The sequence below is a fragment of the Carcharodon carcharias genome, chromosome 12, assembly GCF_017639515.1.
Source record: "Carcharodon carcharias isolate sCarCar2 chromosome 12, sCarCar2.pri, whole genome shotgun sequence".
NCBI classification, from domain to species: Eukaryota; Metazoa; Chordata; class Chondrichthyes; order Lamniformes; family Lamnidae; genus Carcharodon; species Carcharodon carcharias.
The window spans coordinates 27,965,903-27,982,959 of record NC_054478.1 but is presented as its reverse complement, the minus strand read 5'-3'; the positions used below and the strand labels follow the sequence as shown (position 1 = coordinate 27,982,959).

General features: G+C 42.2%; 1 protein-coding gene across 1 annotated transcript in view; it reads left to right on the top strand.

The window, feature by feature from the left end:
• Nucleotides 1–15,093, top strand: part of LOC121284660 (contactin-associated protein-like 5) — a 736,588-nt gene extending 721,495 nt beyond the window's left edge. The window contains exons 23-24 of the mRNA XM_041200218.1: nucleotides 7,554–7,625; nucleotides 14,897–15,093. Coding sequence (XP_041056152.1) covers nucleotides 7,554–7,625; nucleotides 14,897–15,093 — 269 coding nt within the window. The remainder of the gene's footprint in view (nucleotides 1–7,553; nucleotides 7,626–14,896) is intronic.
• The last annotated feature ends 1,964 nt before the right edge of the window (nucleotides 15,094–17,057 follow it).

Below are 17,057 nucleotides of genomic sequence, written 5' to 3'. Positions count from 1 at the left end.
GATATTTTGATGGCAAATTGAGATCTGGTACCATTCAGTGAGTTATCTCACTCATGACAGACGGTGCTAGATGCGAGTGTTCAGTCATGGACCATCAAGGGTTAGGAACCAATGTTTCCTATAATTTTTTTCTGACTACGTGGACAATTTATTTAAGTGCACAACCCCTGCAATTTCTTTTGTGTGGCCGCACATGAGCATTCATTTTAAGGGGCCGACGCATGTGAGGCCTGCGCTGGAAACGTTTGGATTTCTGCCCAGCCAAGTGGTCACACAGCTTGGAGAGAATGTTATCAGGAACATATACATTGTATCATTGAAAAACCTGTAAACTGTGGTTAATGCAAGTTATTTGTGGTACCAAGTGATTTGGCAATTCTCAAAGTCACTCACAAATTAGTCATTTCACTATCCCTGGAAATTTTATACGAAGCTACCCAAATTGTAATTTGTACTGCATGTATGAAATGTAAAATTTTGTGAGATTTGTTGAGAAATGATGCAACACAGCAACACGGTATGTTTATCACACGAGGTTGAAGTAACCCTTTGCTGTTAGGGGTTTTCTCAATGGGGATCAGCAATAATGAATGCACAGGATAGCACTGTTCTCCTAACAGCCAATAGCTCAGTTTAAACAGTGTTCCATGGTGGCTGCTTACCAGAGAATGGCCATTGTCATGTATTTTGATGTTTCTGTGGTCAGATACCAATGAACATGTTACGATCTCCACAGAGACCAATAACTTTTAAAGAGAAATTCGAACTTCCAGTTGTTAGCTGAAATAATGACACCTGAAGATATCATTTTTTAAATTTTCTACTTTATCAAATGACTAAAACAACCCATTGACCAAACCCTGTTTTCTTTCATAGGCAACTTATACTTTAAACTATAGGAATGAATGGTTCCTTTTTACTTATCAAACATCACACTCTCCATGAGATTACAGTTCTTACCGCAAACAGTTCACAGTTGCTCCCAGCTTCCAGTAGGTTGCTTCCTTTTTACTTTCCCAGCCTGGTAACTCCTAATCCTGGAGCTATCTCTCACTGTAAGGGTTATAATGTACAATTTTTCCTCTATCTCCAAGTTAGGCAAATCTTCCAGCCTCCTTTAACTCTTCACAAACTCAATCTTCAATCTGACTGCAAGCTCCTGTGAACATTCTGTATGGTGAGCAATAGAGTCAGCATTTTCTCTGCTTAAGGTGCATAGTTGCCTGGTTCTATCTCTTGCTCTTTACTTCTCAGTTGGCTATGGACCACAAAATGCCAACCACTGTCTGTCTGTGGTATCCCTGGGTTTAAAGGGAAGTCTGTAAACTGATCTCAAAATGGCCTCCACTGCCCATTTTCCCCGTGGCAACAAGAAACACGTTAACTTTGTATCTAAGTAGGAATGTTAATTAGTTACCCTTGATCTCAACGTCCTTTCATCTTAGAAGTAAAGGGATAGTTTACGACACAGCTGTTTACAACTTACTATTGTAATACCTTTCTGGGACTTTGAGAGACTCAGTTTACTCGTTGTGGACTTAGAAACTGCTGTCACTGTCCCCAAGCATAGGTACATTCTACCTCCCTCTCAATAAACAATCTGAGTCTTCCTCAGATCCCTAACAATTAAACCACCCATGCATACTCTCAAACAGAGACAGCATAGGTCACATGACCTCTTTCATCGACCCCCATATTTAAAGCTACAGTCTCAAAATATAGTAATTTTATAAACCAAAGGATACACTCCTGAATATGATCATCTTTAAAAGCCTCACAACTACAGCAAACATTAATTGAGTGCAAACCTTTCCTTCTTTTGAAGACCCTAAGACCATGATTATGTAAACCTTTGATAGGGTAGACATGGAAATATTTTCATTTGCAGGCAAAGCCAGAACTAGAGACATAGTATAAAATAGTCACTGATAAATCCAGTAGGGAATTCACGAGAAACTTCTTTGCCCAGTGAGTGATTAGAATGTTGAACTTGCAACCACAAGGAGTAGTTGAGAGAGTAGTATAGATGCATTTTTTAAAAAAATTGTTCATTCAATATGAACAGCTGGCAAGGCGAGATGTCGCCCATCCCGAATTTCCCTTGAGAAGGTGATGGTGAACCTCCTTCTTTAACCACTGCAGTCCATGTAGAGAAAGTAGACCCATAGTGATGTTGGGGAGGGAGCCGTATTTTGACCCAGTGTTAGTGAAGGAATGGTGATATATTTCCAAGTCAAGGTGGTATGTGACTTGGTGGGAAACTTGCAGGTTCCCAGGTGTCAACTGTCCTTGTCCTTAGAGGTGGTGGAGGTCTCAGGTTTTGTAGGTGCTGTCAAAGAAGGCTTTGCAATTTGCTGCAATGCATCTTGTAGATGGTACACACTGCTGCCACTGTGCGCCAGTGGTGGAGGGAGTGCATGTTTAATGTACTGAATGAAGCAGATTGATATGTCCTGGATGGTGTCAGTCTTCTTGAGTGTGGTTGGAGCTCCACTCATCCAGACAAGTGGAGAGTATTCCATCAGACTCCTGACTTGTGATTTACAGGCTTTGGGGAGTCAGGAGGTGAGTTACTCACGGCAGAATTCCTGGCCTCTGACCTGCTCATGTAATTACAGTATTTATATGGTTGGTCCAATTAAGTTTCTTATCAGTGGTAACTCTCCCAGAATGTCAATGCTGAGGGATTCAGCAATGGTAATGTTGTTGAACGCCAAAGAAGGTGGATTAAATTTTCTTGCGTCAAAGATGAACATTGCCTGGTATTTGAGTGGCGCAAATGTAACTTGATTCTTATAAGCTCACACCTGAATGTCGTCCAGATCTTGCTACAAGCAGGCACGCGCTGCTTCAGTATCTGAGCATAATCATCAGTGAGCATCCCCATTTCTGACCTTATGATGGAGTGAAGGTTACTGATGAATCAGTTGAAGATTGTTCAGCCTAGGGTCTAGTTAAGAGGAAGCTAGAAAAACATGAAGGAAAGATGGAGCTGAAAGAATTGCTGATGGGGTTAGATAAAGAGGGCGGGGAGGAGGCTCGTGTGGAGCATAACCACAGGCATGGACCTGTTAGCTGAATTGGCTGTTTCTGTGCTGTAAATAAATTGCAAAACTTTGTCATGAGATTAACTGAAGATCCCTAATGCCCTAATGAGGATCATGTTTGAGAGTCTCTGGTGCAAGTTGTGCATTATGTCCAGCTGATGCTTTCTTTCCACAAGAAAAGCAATTAAGATGCACCTCCTCACCACCCTCTTCGCCCCAACCACCAACCGTGGAAATTTATGAGTGTTCGCTGCCTTGATGTATAATTGCCTGACATGGCAGTTGTCTCCTGGGTTGGTTTAGAAGGATGCAGCAGCATGAACATATGGCAGCCTTTCACTTTTGTGTAGCACCAGGAGTTAAATTACAAGAAGATATCACACAAACTACACAAAATTTAGAAGACGGTCGATGATTTGATTGAAATTTTCAAGGCACTACAACCATAGAAACATAGAAAAGTTACAGCACAGAAAGAGGCCATTCAGCCCATCATGTCTGCGGTGGCTGAAAAAGAAAAAAATAAAAAGCTAGCTGCCCATTCTAATCCCATCTTCTAGCACCGGGTCCATTACAGGAACAAATGTTAAGGGGTTCAAACTCGGTAAATGTTGAAGCTTGTCAGCATTTGCTATCAGTACTCCTCTGAAACTGACAGAAACATAGTCCGTAAATAAGCAGTTGAATGCAGAAACCCAGAAATTGCCTTCAATGATTTTGTGCTTCTCCGGAGGGTGTGCTGTTGATTCACCTGGTTTACATCAGTTAGAAATCAATGAATTGATGAGAAGTTGTACTTTCGGGAAATTCATTTAGCTGTAAAGCCCCTTGGAAAAATTACACTCTGTTGACTGAGGTATAACAGAGGTCTTAACAGCTTACTAAGTTCATAATTACTGCTATAGAACCTCAATGGAAATTAGTTTTATATTTGTGGAATATCAAATTTCTCCATTATGATAAAAAAAATTCCCACTTTTTAAAAAATAACCTTTTTTATATTTGTTTATGATATTTTAGCTTTTGCCTTAATCCCATAAGTATGTCCTAATCTTTATTTCATTCTCTGTAAAATGATATTATAAAGTGAAAGATAGTCAGTCAATGCTTTCAACTTACTGGTTCGCTGTCTGTGAGAATCCTTCAATGTGATTGGCTGCTTACCCTACTTCATGACATCACTGTCGCTGGAGACCTGAAGATCTCTTTGACTTGGTGCCAGATTCAAATTAATGCCGATAAGGGCTGTCATGGCTGTCACTAGATCTTTGTGGGTACCTTTCTTTGAAGCCAATGATGTACGTCAGCACTTCGCTGCTGACTGCAGTAACCAAACTTACATTTGTCGGTAAATGTTGTGATATAGATTGAAACCTATATACAGTGGAACGTTGACTATCTGAATGTCTATCATTTGCATTCTTGAATACCTGTCAGAATGTTTGCAGGTTTCAGAGCCATTGGATATTTTACTTTCTGTCAAGAGCAAATAGGTTTCTAGAATTCCTGAAAACAGAGAAAAGAAAACTCAGTGCAAATAAAACAAAGGGGGTGATGAATATTGTTCAAAGCACCTATTGCAGGGGATTTAGGAACTCTCAATTGTCTGCATTTTCTATTAGCCCTCAGAGATGGCTTCATTAGCCTATGGTGGAAGGGAGGCTCCCATCTCGTACAATTTGGCATTTGATTTTGAAGTTAACCATTCCCAAGCCTGGTTTGACATTTCTACTGATTCTATATATGCTAAATTGATTGGTCTATTTACTACATAATTTGCAAGATTTCTGTTCATTCGTAAATGTGCCAAGGTCTGCAATGGGTCCTTACTGTCATTCAAAACACACGAAATACCACCCACCTATAGATACAATGGGCTGGATTTTACATTTACAAATTGGGCAGATCACCGCTCCCCGCGAATGTAAAATAAGACGTGATGACATGGTGTTGTCAATATGACATCATCACGCCTGTCTCCCACATTATGGAAGGTGAGCGGGTGTCTAAAATAGCAGCCTGCCCACCATTTTGAAAGCACTAATTGAAAAACCATTGAGCTAATAAGCATGCCAATCATCCAGAATTTTATGTTGCCCACTGTATTTTTCTGTCCACTTCATTTTTTGACTGTCGGACCGTGAAACATCTTGGGAGTGCTTTACGTCAGTTATAATGAGGTGGCACAAGGGTGGAGGAAAAGACCGCCACCAGGATTATGGTTGAATGTATCAGCAGATTCTGCTGAGGTAGGTGCCAGCTTCCAGAATATTCTTTATGACAGTTTTTAATTTTTTTATTGCACATTCAATAACAAAGAAACATTGAACCTGAGAGCAGGGGACCTTTACAATTCTAGCAGTAACTGACTTCCTGTACACGGCATTATCCCTCTGCCACATGATGTTGTGGGGCAAATGCCACTTGGAGTCGGGAATAAGCCAAAAGTAGGACATTTTATTGCAATCGTAGGGGAATACTTCAGCAAACTAAAGTATCTCAAAGTGTTGTTACAATAACATACATTTAGACACAATGCAGCTTCAGCTGGCTGCATGCCCAGATGTGTTTTGACTGCAGGTTAGTGGGAAAGTACAGAATGTAAGGAAAACAAAATACAAGTTGAAAGCAGCTCAGGCTTGTCGGATAGAGTGACTTCATCTCCAGCAAAACACATTGAGGAAAACAATAGCAGATATGTAGGGCAAGGATTGTAGTGGATAAGTACAGTGAGAGAGAGAGAGAGAGACAGTTTTCATGAACATACCTCCCCTTATAACCCATAGGGTAAAATTTGTGGTTTGGTGGGCGGGCGTGCACCTGACCCGCTTGAGTGTAAAGCGAGTGTCCCGATATCAATGTGGAGCCGCGTGATATTTTGTTCCTTTTTCATTTCTTTATTAATTTTTTTTAACACACTTTATCTCCCTGAGGCAGCTCCGTGCTTCAGGGAGATTATCACGGGTGCACTCTCACGCATGTGTGAAGTTTGTGGCAGCCCACTCGCACTCCCGCACACCACCCACCCCCCTCCCCCCCCCTCCAATGTCCACCCCCGCACAGGCACTCTGCTCATATTTCACGCTGGGTGGGCCAGCGTGAAATCGCCTTCCGGCCTTGATCGCAGGCGGCGATCGGCTTCCTGACCAACCCCACCCGTCCCCGCCAAGCTCGCCCGACAATGGCAAAATTCTGCCCACAATAATCGTATTAACCGTTTATTCCCCACATCACAGGCCAACTGGGAGCAGGATTCCCCCTCTGCTCCTTTAATTTGCCTCCTTCCCACTGGATGGCCACTGACTGGCTGTCCAACACTTGATTGGATGTGTGGTATGGTAGGGGCAGGAGCGAAAAGACCCCTCAGTTTCCATTCCACCTCCCTCACCCGGTCGAGGATCATAAAATCCAGCCCCTTTCGTCGGCCCCTTACTTTAACAGAGTAAACTGTTTTGCAAAGCGGTATTGATTGGAATGGATAAAGTCTTTTATATTGTTCTTATTCAGACGGCTGCATCCTATTATACAATATGTTAATCTCCTCTAGTAAATGTTTGATGAGCTACCTTAATTGCTACAATTGATGCTCATAGCATTTAAAAAATAGAATTTGAGAATAATGGGCCGATATTGCTGTGTAAACACCAAAATCCGCCTGCCAGGAATATCTGGCATTGATCCAGCCATAATTGGGGGAGTTGGGAAAGTTTCCCTAATTATAATAATCTGGGTGAAGAACCATGCCAACAGCTGTCATATCTGAGGTGCCAACTTGTTTGGCAATGTCGGAAAATATGGCGGAGAATGACAGCTCTGGAAGGCGCGATACCCTCAGGGAATATATGGATTGTGACCCATCTGCCGGGTTTGGAAGCAATCCAGAAGATGTACAAATCTTCACTCCCCACACCCCAAGTTGGATTTTACTTTGACTGGCTGGCATCTTTCCTTTAACTGGGCACATCAGTCTCCAGCTGCATTCCCAATGTTGGAACGAATAGAGGTTCCACCCTGAACAAACGCCTATAAAACTGTCAGAGAAGGCCAGAATCTGCATATCCGGATCCCAACCTAATTCCTAGCTCTTTCACTGCACTCCACTATTGGAGTAGTGGTTGGATTGAGCATAAATGCCACGGACTTTCAGGCTTGAGGTTGCCAGTTATAGCTTGATCCATTCCCTTCTGAAAGCTAAACATGGTGATGGCATTTAGAGTGAGACTTGAAGCATCTGCAAGTGATCTGAAGAAACTGACTGCTGGCAAATAATGTTGAGAACCTGGCAGCTAATCGTGTCATATTTATTGATCAGATTCCTGCTCTGGATCCATGTATGGGTGAGCGCCACTGGAAATGTGAAAGAAAATGAACAGATGTGGACTGTATAATTAAGAGCATTTGCACTAGATACTATATATATAGGTGGGACAGGGGAAAACACCGGTAAAAGTATTTCAATGCATTAACCTCTGATAATTCTAACGTTGATTTTCTATCCAACTGCAGATCATTCTGGGGCAATAGATTTGGGGCAGCCATTAAAAAATTCAGTCAGAAGTGACTCAGCAGTCATTGGAGGTAAGTGTGTGAACTGGCTGCAAGACTATTGTATTTAAATCTTATAAATTTTACATCCTTGTTTACAAATCCCTCCATGGCCTTGCCTCTCCCGATCTCACAACCTCCTCCAGCCCTACAATCCTCCAGGATGTCTGCGCTCCACCAATCCTATTCTCATCCGCATCCCTGATTTTCATTGCTCCGCCATTGGCAGCCATGTCTCCAGCTGCCTAGGTCCTAAGCTTTGGAGTTCCTTCTTTTTTCCTCTCTGCCACTCTACCTCTCTCTCATCCTTGAAGATATTCCTTAAAACCTACCTCTTTGACCAAACTTTTAGTTATATGCCCTAATATCTGTTTGTGTGGCTCTGTGTCAAATTTTGTTTGATAATCACTCCTGAGAATTGCCTTATGATGTCTTAATATGCCAAAGGTCTTAAATAAATGCAACTTTTTTTGGTATTGAAAGTTGGTATAAGTATCTACAAGGCACAAATCAGGAGTATATTGGAATACCCTCCATTTGCCTGGATGAATATAGCTCCATCAACACTCAGGAAGCTTGACACCATCCAGCACAAACCAGCCCACTTGATTGGCACCCCATCCACCACCTTAGACATTCACTCATTCCACCATTGATGCACAGTGGCAGCAGTGTGTACCATCTACAAGATGCACTACAGAAACTCATCAAGGCTCCTTACACAGCACCTTCTAAACCAATGATGTCTACCATCTAGAAGGACAAGGACAGCAGATGCATGGGAACACCACCACCTGCACGTTCCCCTTCAAGCCACACACCATCCTGACTTGGAACTATATTGCCATTCCTTCACTGTCTCTGGGTCAAAATCCTGGAACTCCCTTCTTAAGAGCACTGTGGGTGTACCTACACCACGTGGCCTGCAGTGGTTCAAGAAGGTAGATCATCATTACCTTCTCAAGGGCAATTAGTGATGGGTAATAATACTGGCCTGGCTAGCGACTCTCACGCCCCATGAAATAATAAAAAAGTCAAATATTTTTTAAATCCAGTGTGCATTTACATATCTAGATAAATGTTTAAAGGTAACCAGAGTGATTTTTTTTAATAAGAATTTTTCTATATTTTTTAAATATTTGTTCTTGGGACATGGGCAACACTGACAAGGCTGGACTCATTCCCAAACCTTTCTACCCTGAAATGGTGGTATTAGGCTATCTTCTTGAATTACTTCAACTGTTGTGGCAATGGTGCTTCCTCTTTAGTTTTCAGTCAGCATTCGAGCTGTTTTATCACCAAGAAACATGATTACAGTAGAGGATTATGAAAAGTTAATTTTGTGTAATTAAAAGACAAGGACATCTAAATTGAACTGAAGTACTTTAAGATCTGCTGTTGAGAGTTTCAAAGGAATTAATTTCTAATCAATTGCTTTGAGTTATGAGAAATAGATAGTGCAGGTCAATTTGGTGTTCAGATCATATATTTTTATACTTTTTATGAAGACTAGGAGAAATTGAGGGTCTGCAGTAGATGCTCCCTCATTCCTCACTTCCATATTTCTACCTGATTATGAAAGCATTGGCAATAGTATTACACCAAAAATTTGAGGGAAACTACAACTCAATTCAAAGTACCCTGTATGGCTGATGCCTCTTTTCCATGATAAAAATGACAAAGAATCTGCTGTTTGCAAACATCTGGTGTGACTCATGTATTGCACTGAAGACTTTTTGCCAATCTGACAGTCATCCCCAGCCACTTCCAGCAGCTGCTGCAGCAAGAATACACCACCCCTTTAAGAGATGCAGGCTGGATTTAAGTAGAGCAGGCTAGTTTTATCCGGTGCTAGCCCCGCATGAGCTCCAGCCCCCTACTGGGGCATGCAATCGCTCAGAATTACACTTAGCACGAAACCATCACCCAGATGGTTGCTTGTGCTTTGGCGCAATCAGTCAAAGTGTTTCTTGGGGTGATTGGGTGGCAGAGTGGGTTAATCCATTTCTGTTATTTGATTTAATTCTGGAAAGCACAATTCAGATGAAAGTATCTCTCTGCAGGCTGTGGCGTCCATTTGAGAAGTAAGCTTCATTAATTCCGACTCAGTTCATGATTGGCATCAGATGATCATTTTCTCTCTACCACTGATAATTTGTCTCCTGCTTCTGTTACCACTTCTGTGGCCCTCCAGTTGCCAGCTGCTGTCCAGTAGCTGCTGCTAAGCCCTACACTCTCCTTCTGGGCTCCTTCCCCCCGGACCTTAGGGATCAGAACTCCTTTACCTCCTTTGTCTCACTGAAATGTATAAAATTCTGACAGGGATGGACAGGCTGGATGCAGGGATGATATTTCCTCTGGCTGGGGAGGGAGGGTCTAGAACAAGGGGGTCACAGTCTCAGGATACGGGGTAGGCCATTTAGGACCAAGATGAGGAGAAATTTCTTCACTCAGAGGATGGTGAACCTGTGGAATTTTCTACCACAGAAGGCTGTGGAGACCAGGTCACTGAATATATTTAAGAAGGAAATAGATAGATTTCCAAACATTAAAGGAGTCAAGGGGTATGGGAGAGAGCAGAGTATGGTGTTGAGATAGAGGATCAGCCATGATCATATTGGCCGGCGGAGCAGGCTCGAAGGGCTGAATGGCCTCTCCTCTTATTTTCTATGGGCAGAATCGTCCCAGAATTGCACTAAGTGCGGTAGTGGGTGGAAAAATCGACATTTCAACCCGCCGGCCACAATGGCGGCTTTTCACGCCATATTGTCCCAAATCCGCCGTTTTAATTATGTATTCCCGGGATACATGCAGTTTCCATGGCGGGCAGGCTCCGATTCACCTGCCACACGGTCACCTCACTGCATCATCACACCAGGCATCACATTTAAAGTACAGCCGTGCTCAGTGCTTCCAGTCCAGGACTGCAGCAAAGAAGACATGGCCCCAAAAGGCAAGAAGACTTCAGCCCTTGATCACCTTTTGGAAGCCGTGGAGGCCCACTGTGATGTCCTCTACCCCCGCTCTGGTCGCTGGAGGCTCAGCAACATTACCACTCCGGCTTGGTAGGTGATGGCAGTGGTGGTCAGTGCCAATGCTGCACAGAAGAGGTTGGCCATCCAATGCAGATAGAGAATAAATGATTTCATCCATGCAGCCAGTGTTTGGCAACCATCTCATCACTCTAAACTCACACTCAAGCCCATCACACATTCACTGGCATCCAACTCACTACCAGCTCAAGGGACATCAACACTCATTGTCACACACATACCCTCCCGTGTCCATCTGGCCTCATCTCCTCTGGAGACTGCCTCCTCAGTCCTGACCACTTTGAGGACATTTTCCTAGATCAATATGTGCCCCCCCCACACACCCTGGGATACCCTCTTTCCCCAGTACAGCCCTCGTCCTGTAGCGTTTCCCCTTGCCTGAGGCCACCTCACCCCCTTCACCAAGCAAGCCCTAGCCCTGCAGCCATTGAAAAGCCACCTATATGGCTGATCTGGTAGGTAGAGACCTGTCTGTGAGCTCCCTTAAAAGTGACATGGTGCTATCTGTGAAGCCTGGCGCTGATGACTGCTTGTGCTGACTGAAGCAAGGTAGGCAAACAAACCTTGAAGTGCTGAGCAAAGTGCAGCTCACCAATTACACACCTTATATATGTTGTTGTGAAACATGTCGGTGGGCGGATGATCCAGCGAAGGGGGATGAGTCTGGCGGGCTGGCCTTGTAATGATATGCAGACGTATCAATGAGGTTCCCAACGACCAATGGTGGGGAACGTGGCCTGCCATTGATGGGCTGAGTAGACAATTGGAAACTGGTTTCACAGTGTTGTGAAGCCGAATTTTGGCCTTCTAGCCATATTGTCCACTCACACCACCGAACACGCCTGACGCCAGAAGGCACCGAAAATCCAAGCCTATGTTTCCATGTCTCTGTACTGTAAGTGGCTTCTGATGATGGTCATTTTCTGGTCATTGGCGGATTACAAACTGAAGTGACATGTGTAGCTGGATGGCTTCTTCCTCTACACCAATGATGGCAACATGCACAAATACACCACCTTTACTGGTCGATGGTGTTGTAAGGAGCTTTGGGGAGTTCAGAGCATAAATAAAAGGGGCGCAGGGAAAGACAAGGGCTGGGATTTTCTAGCCCTGTCGTGGTGGGACCCGCCAAAGTTCCATTGACTTTCAGCAGGATGAGATGACCCTGGCGTGGGTGGGGCTGTAAAATCCTGCCTCAGGTGGGGAGATGTCAAAAGAAGGTGCAAGCTACTTGATTACAACAACAACTTGATTTTTATAGCATCGTTAACATGGTATAATGCCCCAGTGCGCTTCACAGGCATGATATCAAATAATCTTTGACCATGAGTCACATATAGATGACAAAACTTTGGCCAAAGAGGTATGCTTTAAGGAGTGCTTTAAAAGAGGGAAGGGAGGTGGAGAGACAGAGAGGTCTACAGAGGGAATTCCACTGCAAAGAGCCTTGGCACCTGAAGGCAAGTCCGCCCATTGGGGGAGCGATTAAAATTGTGATGCGCAAGAGGCTAGAATTGGAGGAGTGCAGATATTCAGGAGGGTTGTACGGCTGATGTAGGTTACAGGGTGGGGTGAGGCCATGGAGGGATTTGAAAACATGGATTTAAAATCGAGGCTGGGAACCAATTTAAGTTATTGCCCACAGGGATGATGGATCTAAATAGTGGTCAGTGGCTCAGTGGCTGATTGTAGTTGGTTGATTTTAGGTGCTGGATGGTTGACATGTACTAGCCTGGTATTGGCAGGCTGCTGGTAACTGGCTGCTCTTGTATATAGTACATTGTTGTGTATCAGGAAGTCATTTACACACCATAAAACAGTTCTGTGTATCAAAACAGCCAATTCCAAGATAAATTGGGAAATATTGCATGAATAAATCTGCAATTTCAAGAGGGCAGGTCCCTTTCCACCACAGAAGATTAATCTTCTGTATGATGTACAATATGCCCACTTCTAACATTGTCATTCTATTACATCCTGAGGGTATTTGGTGCTTAGATTTGGGACAAAAGTGGTAAATATGTTATTTTTCAAAGAGCTAGCATATTTATTGTCAGCAACTAATACACAAAATACATTTTTGTGTTTTGTGCATTGTTACTTATCTGATTACCTGACTGATTACTGGTTTTACTTTTAGGAACATAGGAACGTAGAAGCAGAAGGAGACCATTTGTCCCTTAAACCTGTCCCGCCATTCGTTAAGCTCACGGCTGATCTGGTTGTGATCTCACTTCACTTTCCTGTCTGTCCCTCATAACCCTTGATTACCTTGTCTATTAAAAACTATCTAACTCAGCCTTGAACATAAGAACATAAGAACTAGGAGCAGGAGTAGGCAATTCAGCCCCTCGAGCTTGCCCCGCCATTCAATACGATCATGGCTGATTTCATTTTGGCCTCAACTCCAATTTCCCGCCCTCTCCCCATAACCTTTCAACCCGTTACTAATTAAAAATCTGTCTATCTCCTCCTTAAACTTATTCAGCGTCCCGGCATCCACTGCACTCTGAGGTAGTGAATTCCACAGATTCACGACCTTTGGAGAAAAGTAATTCCTCCTCATCTCTGATTTAAATCTACCACCCCTTAGCCTAAAACAATGGCCTCTCATTCTAAAATGTCCCACAAGGGGAAACATCCACTCCACGTCTACTTTGTCTATCCCCTTTAGCGTCTTATATACCTCAATTAGATCTCCTCTCATCCTTCTAAACTCTAGCGAGTATAGGTTTAAACTGCTCAATCTCTCCTCATAAGACAAGCCCCAGATCTCTGGAATCAATCTAGTGAACCTCCTCTGAACCACCTCCAATGCAACTACATCATTCCTCAAGTAAGGGGACCAAAACTGTGCATAGTACTCCAGCTGCAGTCTCACCAATGCCTTGTACAGTTGCAACAACACTTCCCTATTTTTATACTCTATTCCTTTAGCCATAAATGCCAAAATTCTATTTGCTTTAATAAATTCAATGACCCAGCTTCTACTGCTTTCAGGGGAAGAGAATTGCACAGACTAACAATCCTCTAAGAGGAAAATATTCTCCACAGCTCCATCTTAAAAGGAAGACTTTTTATTCTTAAATGGTGTCCCATGGTTCTAGTCTCCCCAACAAGAGGAAACATCCTCCCAGTATTGACCTTTTCAAGACCCCTCAGGGTCTTATATGTTTCAATAAGATCACCTCTCATTCTTCTAAACTCCTATGGGTATAGGCCCAACCTGTTCAACTTTTCTTCATAAGTTCTTCATCCCAGGAATGAATCACATGAACCTTTTCTGAACTGCTTCTAATGCAGCTATATCCTTTTTCGAATAAGGGGACCAAAACTGTACTCCAGTACTCCAGGTGTGGTCTCACTCAGGCCATGCACAGCTGCAGTAAAACTTCCCTACTTTATACTCCATTCCCCTTGCAATAAATGACAACATTCTATTTACCTTCCTAATCACTTGCTGTACCCGCATACCAACATTTTGTCATTCATGTACCTGGTCACCCAAATCCCTCGGTACCACCGAGTTCAGCAGTCTCTCTCTATTTAAATAATATACTGCTTTTCTCTTCTTCCTGCCAAGGTGAACAAGTTCACATTTACCCACATTATACTCCATCTGCCAATTTTTTGCCCGCTCACTTATTTAAATTCCTCTGTATACTCTTCATATCCTCTTGTCAATCTACTTTCCTACCTATCTTGGTGTCATCAACAATTTAAGTACCATACATTTGGCCCTTTCATCTAAATCATTAATATAGATTATAAATAGTTGAGAGCTCAGCACTGATCCCTGTGGCACCCCACTAGTTACAGCTTACCAAACTGTAAAAGACACACTTATCCCTACTCTCTGCTTCCTGTTAGACAACCAATCCTTTGCCCATTTTAATATGTTGCCATGCACGCCGTGAGCTCTTATTTTGTGTTGTAACCTTTGATGTGGCACCTTATCAAATGCTGTTTGGAAATCCAAGTACACCACATCTACAGGTTTCCCTATATTCACCTTACTTGTTATTTCCTCAAAGAACTCTAATAAGTTAGTTAAACATGATTTCCCTTTCACAAAACCACGTTGACTCTGCTTGATGCCTTATGATTTTTTAAGTATCCTCCTATAACATCCTTAATAATGGATTCTAGCAATTTCCCTATTTCCCCTGTTGTCATTGGCACTGACACTTCTACTGCTATATTTACTCTTCAGTCACCTGTTCAACTTCAGTTCTTTTTTCACTTCCACAGGCGTGATAGCGATTGTGATCTTCGTTGTCCTCTGTGTCATTGCTGTAACGGGACGCTTGTTATACAGACACAAAGGCACGTACCGCACCAACGAAACAAAGGGAGCAGAATATGCTGAGAATGCCGATACCACACTGAAGAACAATGCCAATTACCAGGACTCCGTTAGTGAAGGCAAGAAGGAATATTTCATCTGACAGCAATACAGGCCCTCCTCGTTACTACACAGCAGAAGATTAAACAATACTCGAGCTGGGACTCACTGACTATCAAATGAGTTAGCCACAGACTCTGCAGACTACATGGCCAAAAGCTCAAAGTACTGTACATGAAATAGAACTGGCTTACATGATCAGATGGTGCAGAATGTGTTGTTTTCTGTTAACTGTGGTTGAGCTCAGGGCAGTAGAAATGCAAATTCTATAGTATTTGAAAAGTGTTTAGAAGCAGCTATTGAAAGATGAAATCTTTTACTTTAAATGGCCCCAAACAGATATTCCTGTTTATTTCAGTAGCATTATTTTAAAATCTGACAGGGGAAAGATGGTGCACATTTCCACCTAAACAGTTGAGTGATATAAAAAGAAACTCAAACTAAGCCAGAGCCTTCTGAGATTCTGATCATTGGAACTTCGATGTTGAATAAATTAATGCATCTTTGATATAAATCATCTTATTTTATTCAGTGATCTGCTCCAATTGTTTCATCCAAGAAGGGTCCATTGATTTCTTCCTCCTGTGTTCAAGTTAGAATTGTAACTACATCTTTTCTGCACATACCGTAATTGTGCAGGGATACACCAGGGAAAATTGGATTATGATTAGCACAAGAGACAGAGAAATGACCAGGTTCTATTTTCCAATGAATTTGACTTCTGGAACAGTCAAGGTAAAAGACATTCAGATCACCGACTTTACAAATTTCAACCAGTGTGTTATGACTCAAACAGTAACAGGCAAACACGGACCTGTTCTCTGTGTGTTCCATTCACAGTTCAATTAACCATCTTAAGACCATAGAGAGTTGACCATGGACCACCTACTTGGTTTGAATAATACAAAATTGCATGTTGTCTGTGTCAACACAGTTTGCGTAACACAAAACTGCCCCATTCCAATTCTAATTGGTACTGAACTGGTAATCTTATCTGAGAAGCAACATAATAGACTGTATGGGAATTCAAAAAATAAATCTCACTGTTGCGGGAAGGGGCTGTTTCACACAATGCTGGTCCCAGAGTAGAGGGAACCTGGTCATAAACCTAATGATCTTATGCCTGAGCTGAGAGTGCTTGATGCGAACACTGGGTTTCTGAAATGGAAAGTGTTCCCTTCCCCAAATACTAACATCTTGCAAATAAATGTGATATTGTTATTAAATTATGATTGTTAATAATTTGGTCAGGAGTTAATGAGTGCAGTCCACTCTGCGTAGATAATTTTCTATTTAAACTCTTTCATTATAACATATAATCTGCCCTTTATTACACAGTTTGTCTTTGTTTGGTAAATACTATCACTGACATTGAAGACCAACAACAAACTAATTTATAAGAATTGAAATCTTTTTTGTTTCTAGAATGTGAAAGAAGTGCTATGATGCTGAATTTAAAATGACTGCTGCAGCCTTACATATGTTTATAAAAGTGCTTTGTAAAGTCCTGTTACGTGTTCTGACTTCTTGAAGTACCTCCTTGTGTGAAGATTTTACAACTCTTTTGTAAAAAAAGAACATTCAAAATCATGTTACTACTAATAATGGATTCAAAGTGGTCAAGTGTAATTTCAGACAATGGTTGTCCTCATCCTTGTATTTTACATCTACAAGATATAACTTACATTTATGATTAAAGTAATACTATGGAAACTAACAATATGGCATCTATAACCTTTTCAGTAAAGGAATTTTGTTTTAATGTTTACTGGGCTTTGTCCAGGGGTCCAAGCATGCAATGAGTCAACAGAACTGTTCACTTGATTATTGAGATGGTTTATTTGAAATTAAATCAACCTTTGCAGAAAATTGTATGCTTGCGACAGTCTTAAATGCTACAGTGGCTCTCTAACTCCAAGTCCGGCTAAGCTTGGTGCAAACTGGATTTTGACACATATCAAAGAAACTCCAAAATAGCGAGCCTATTGTATTTGATCAAATTTTATT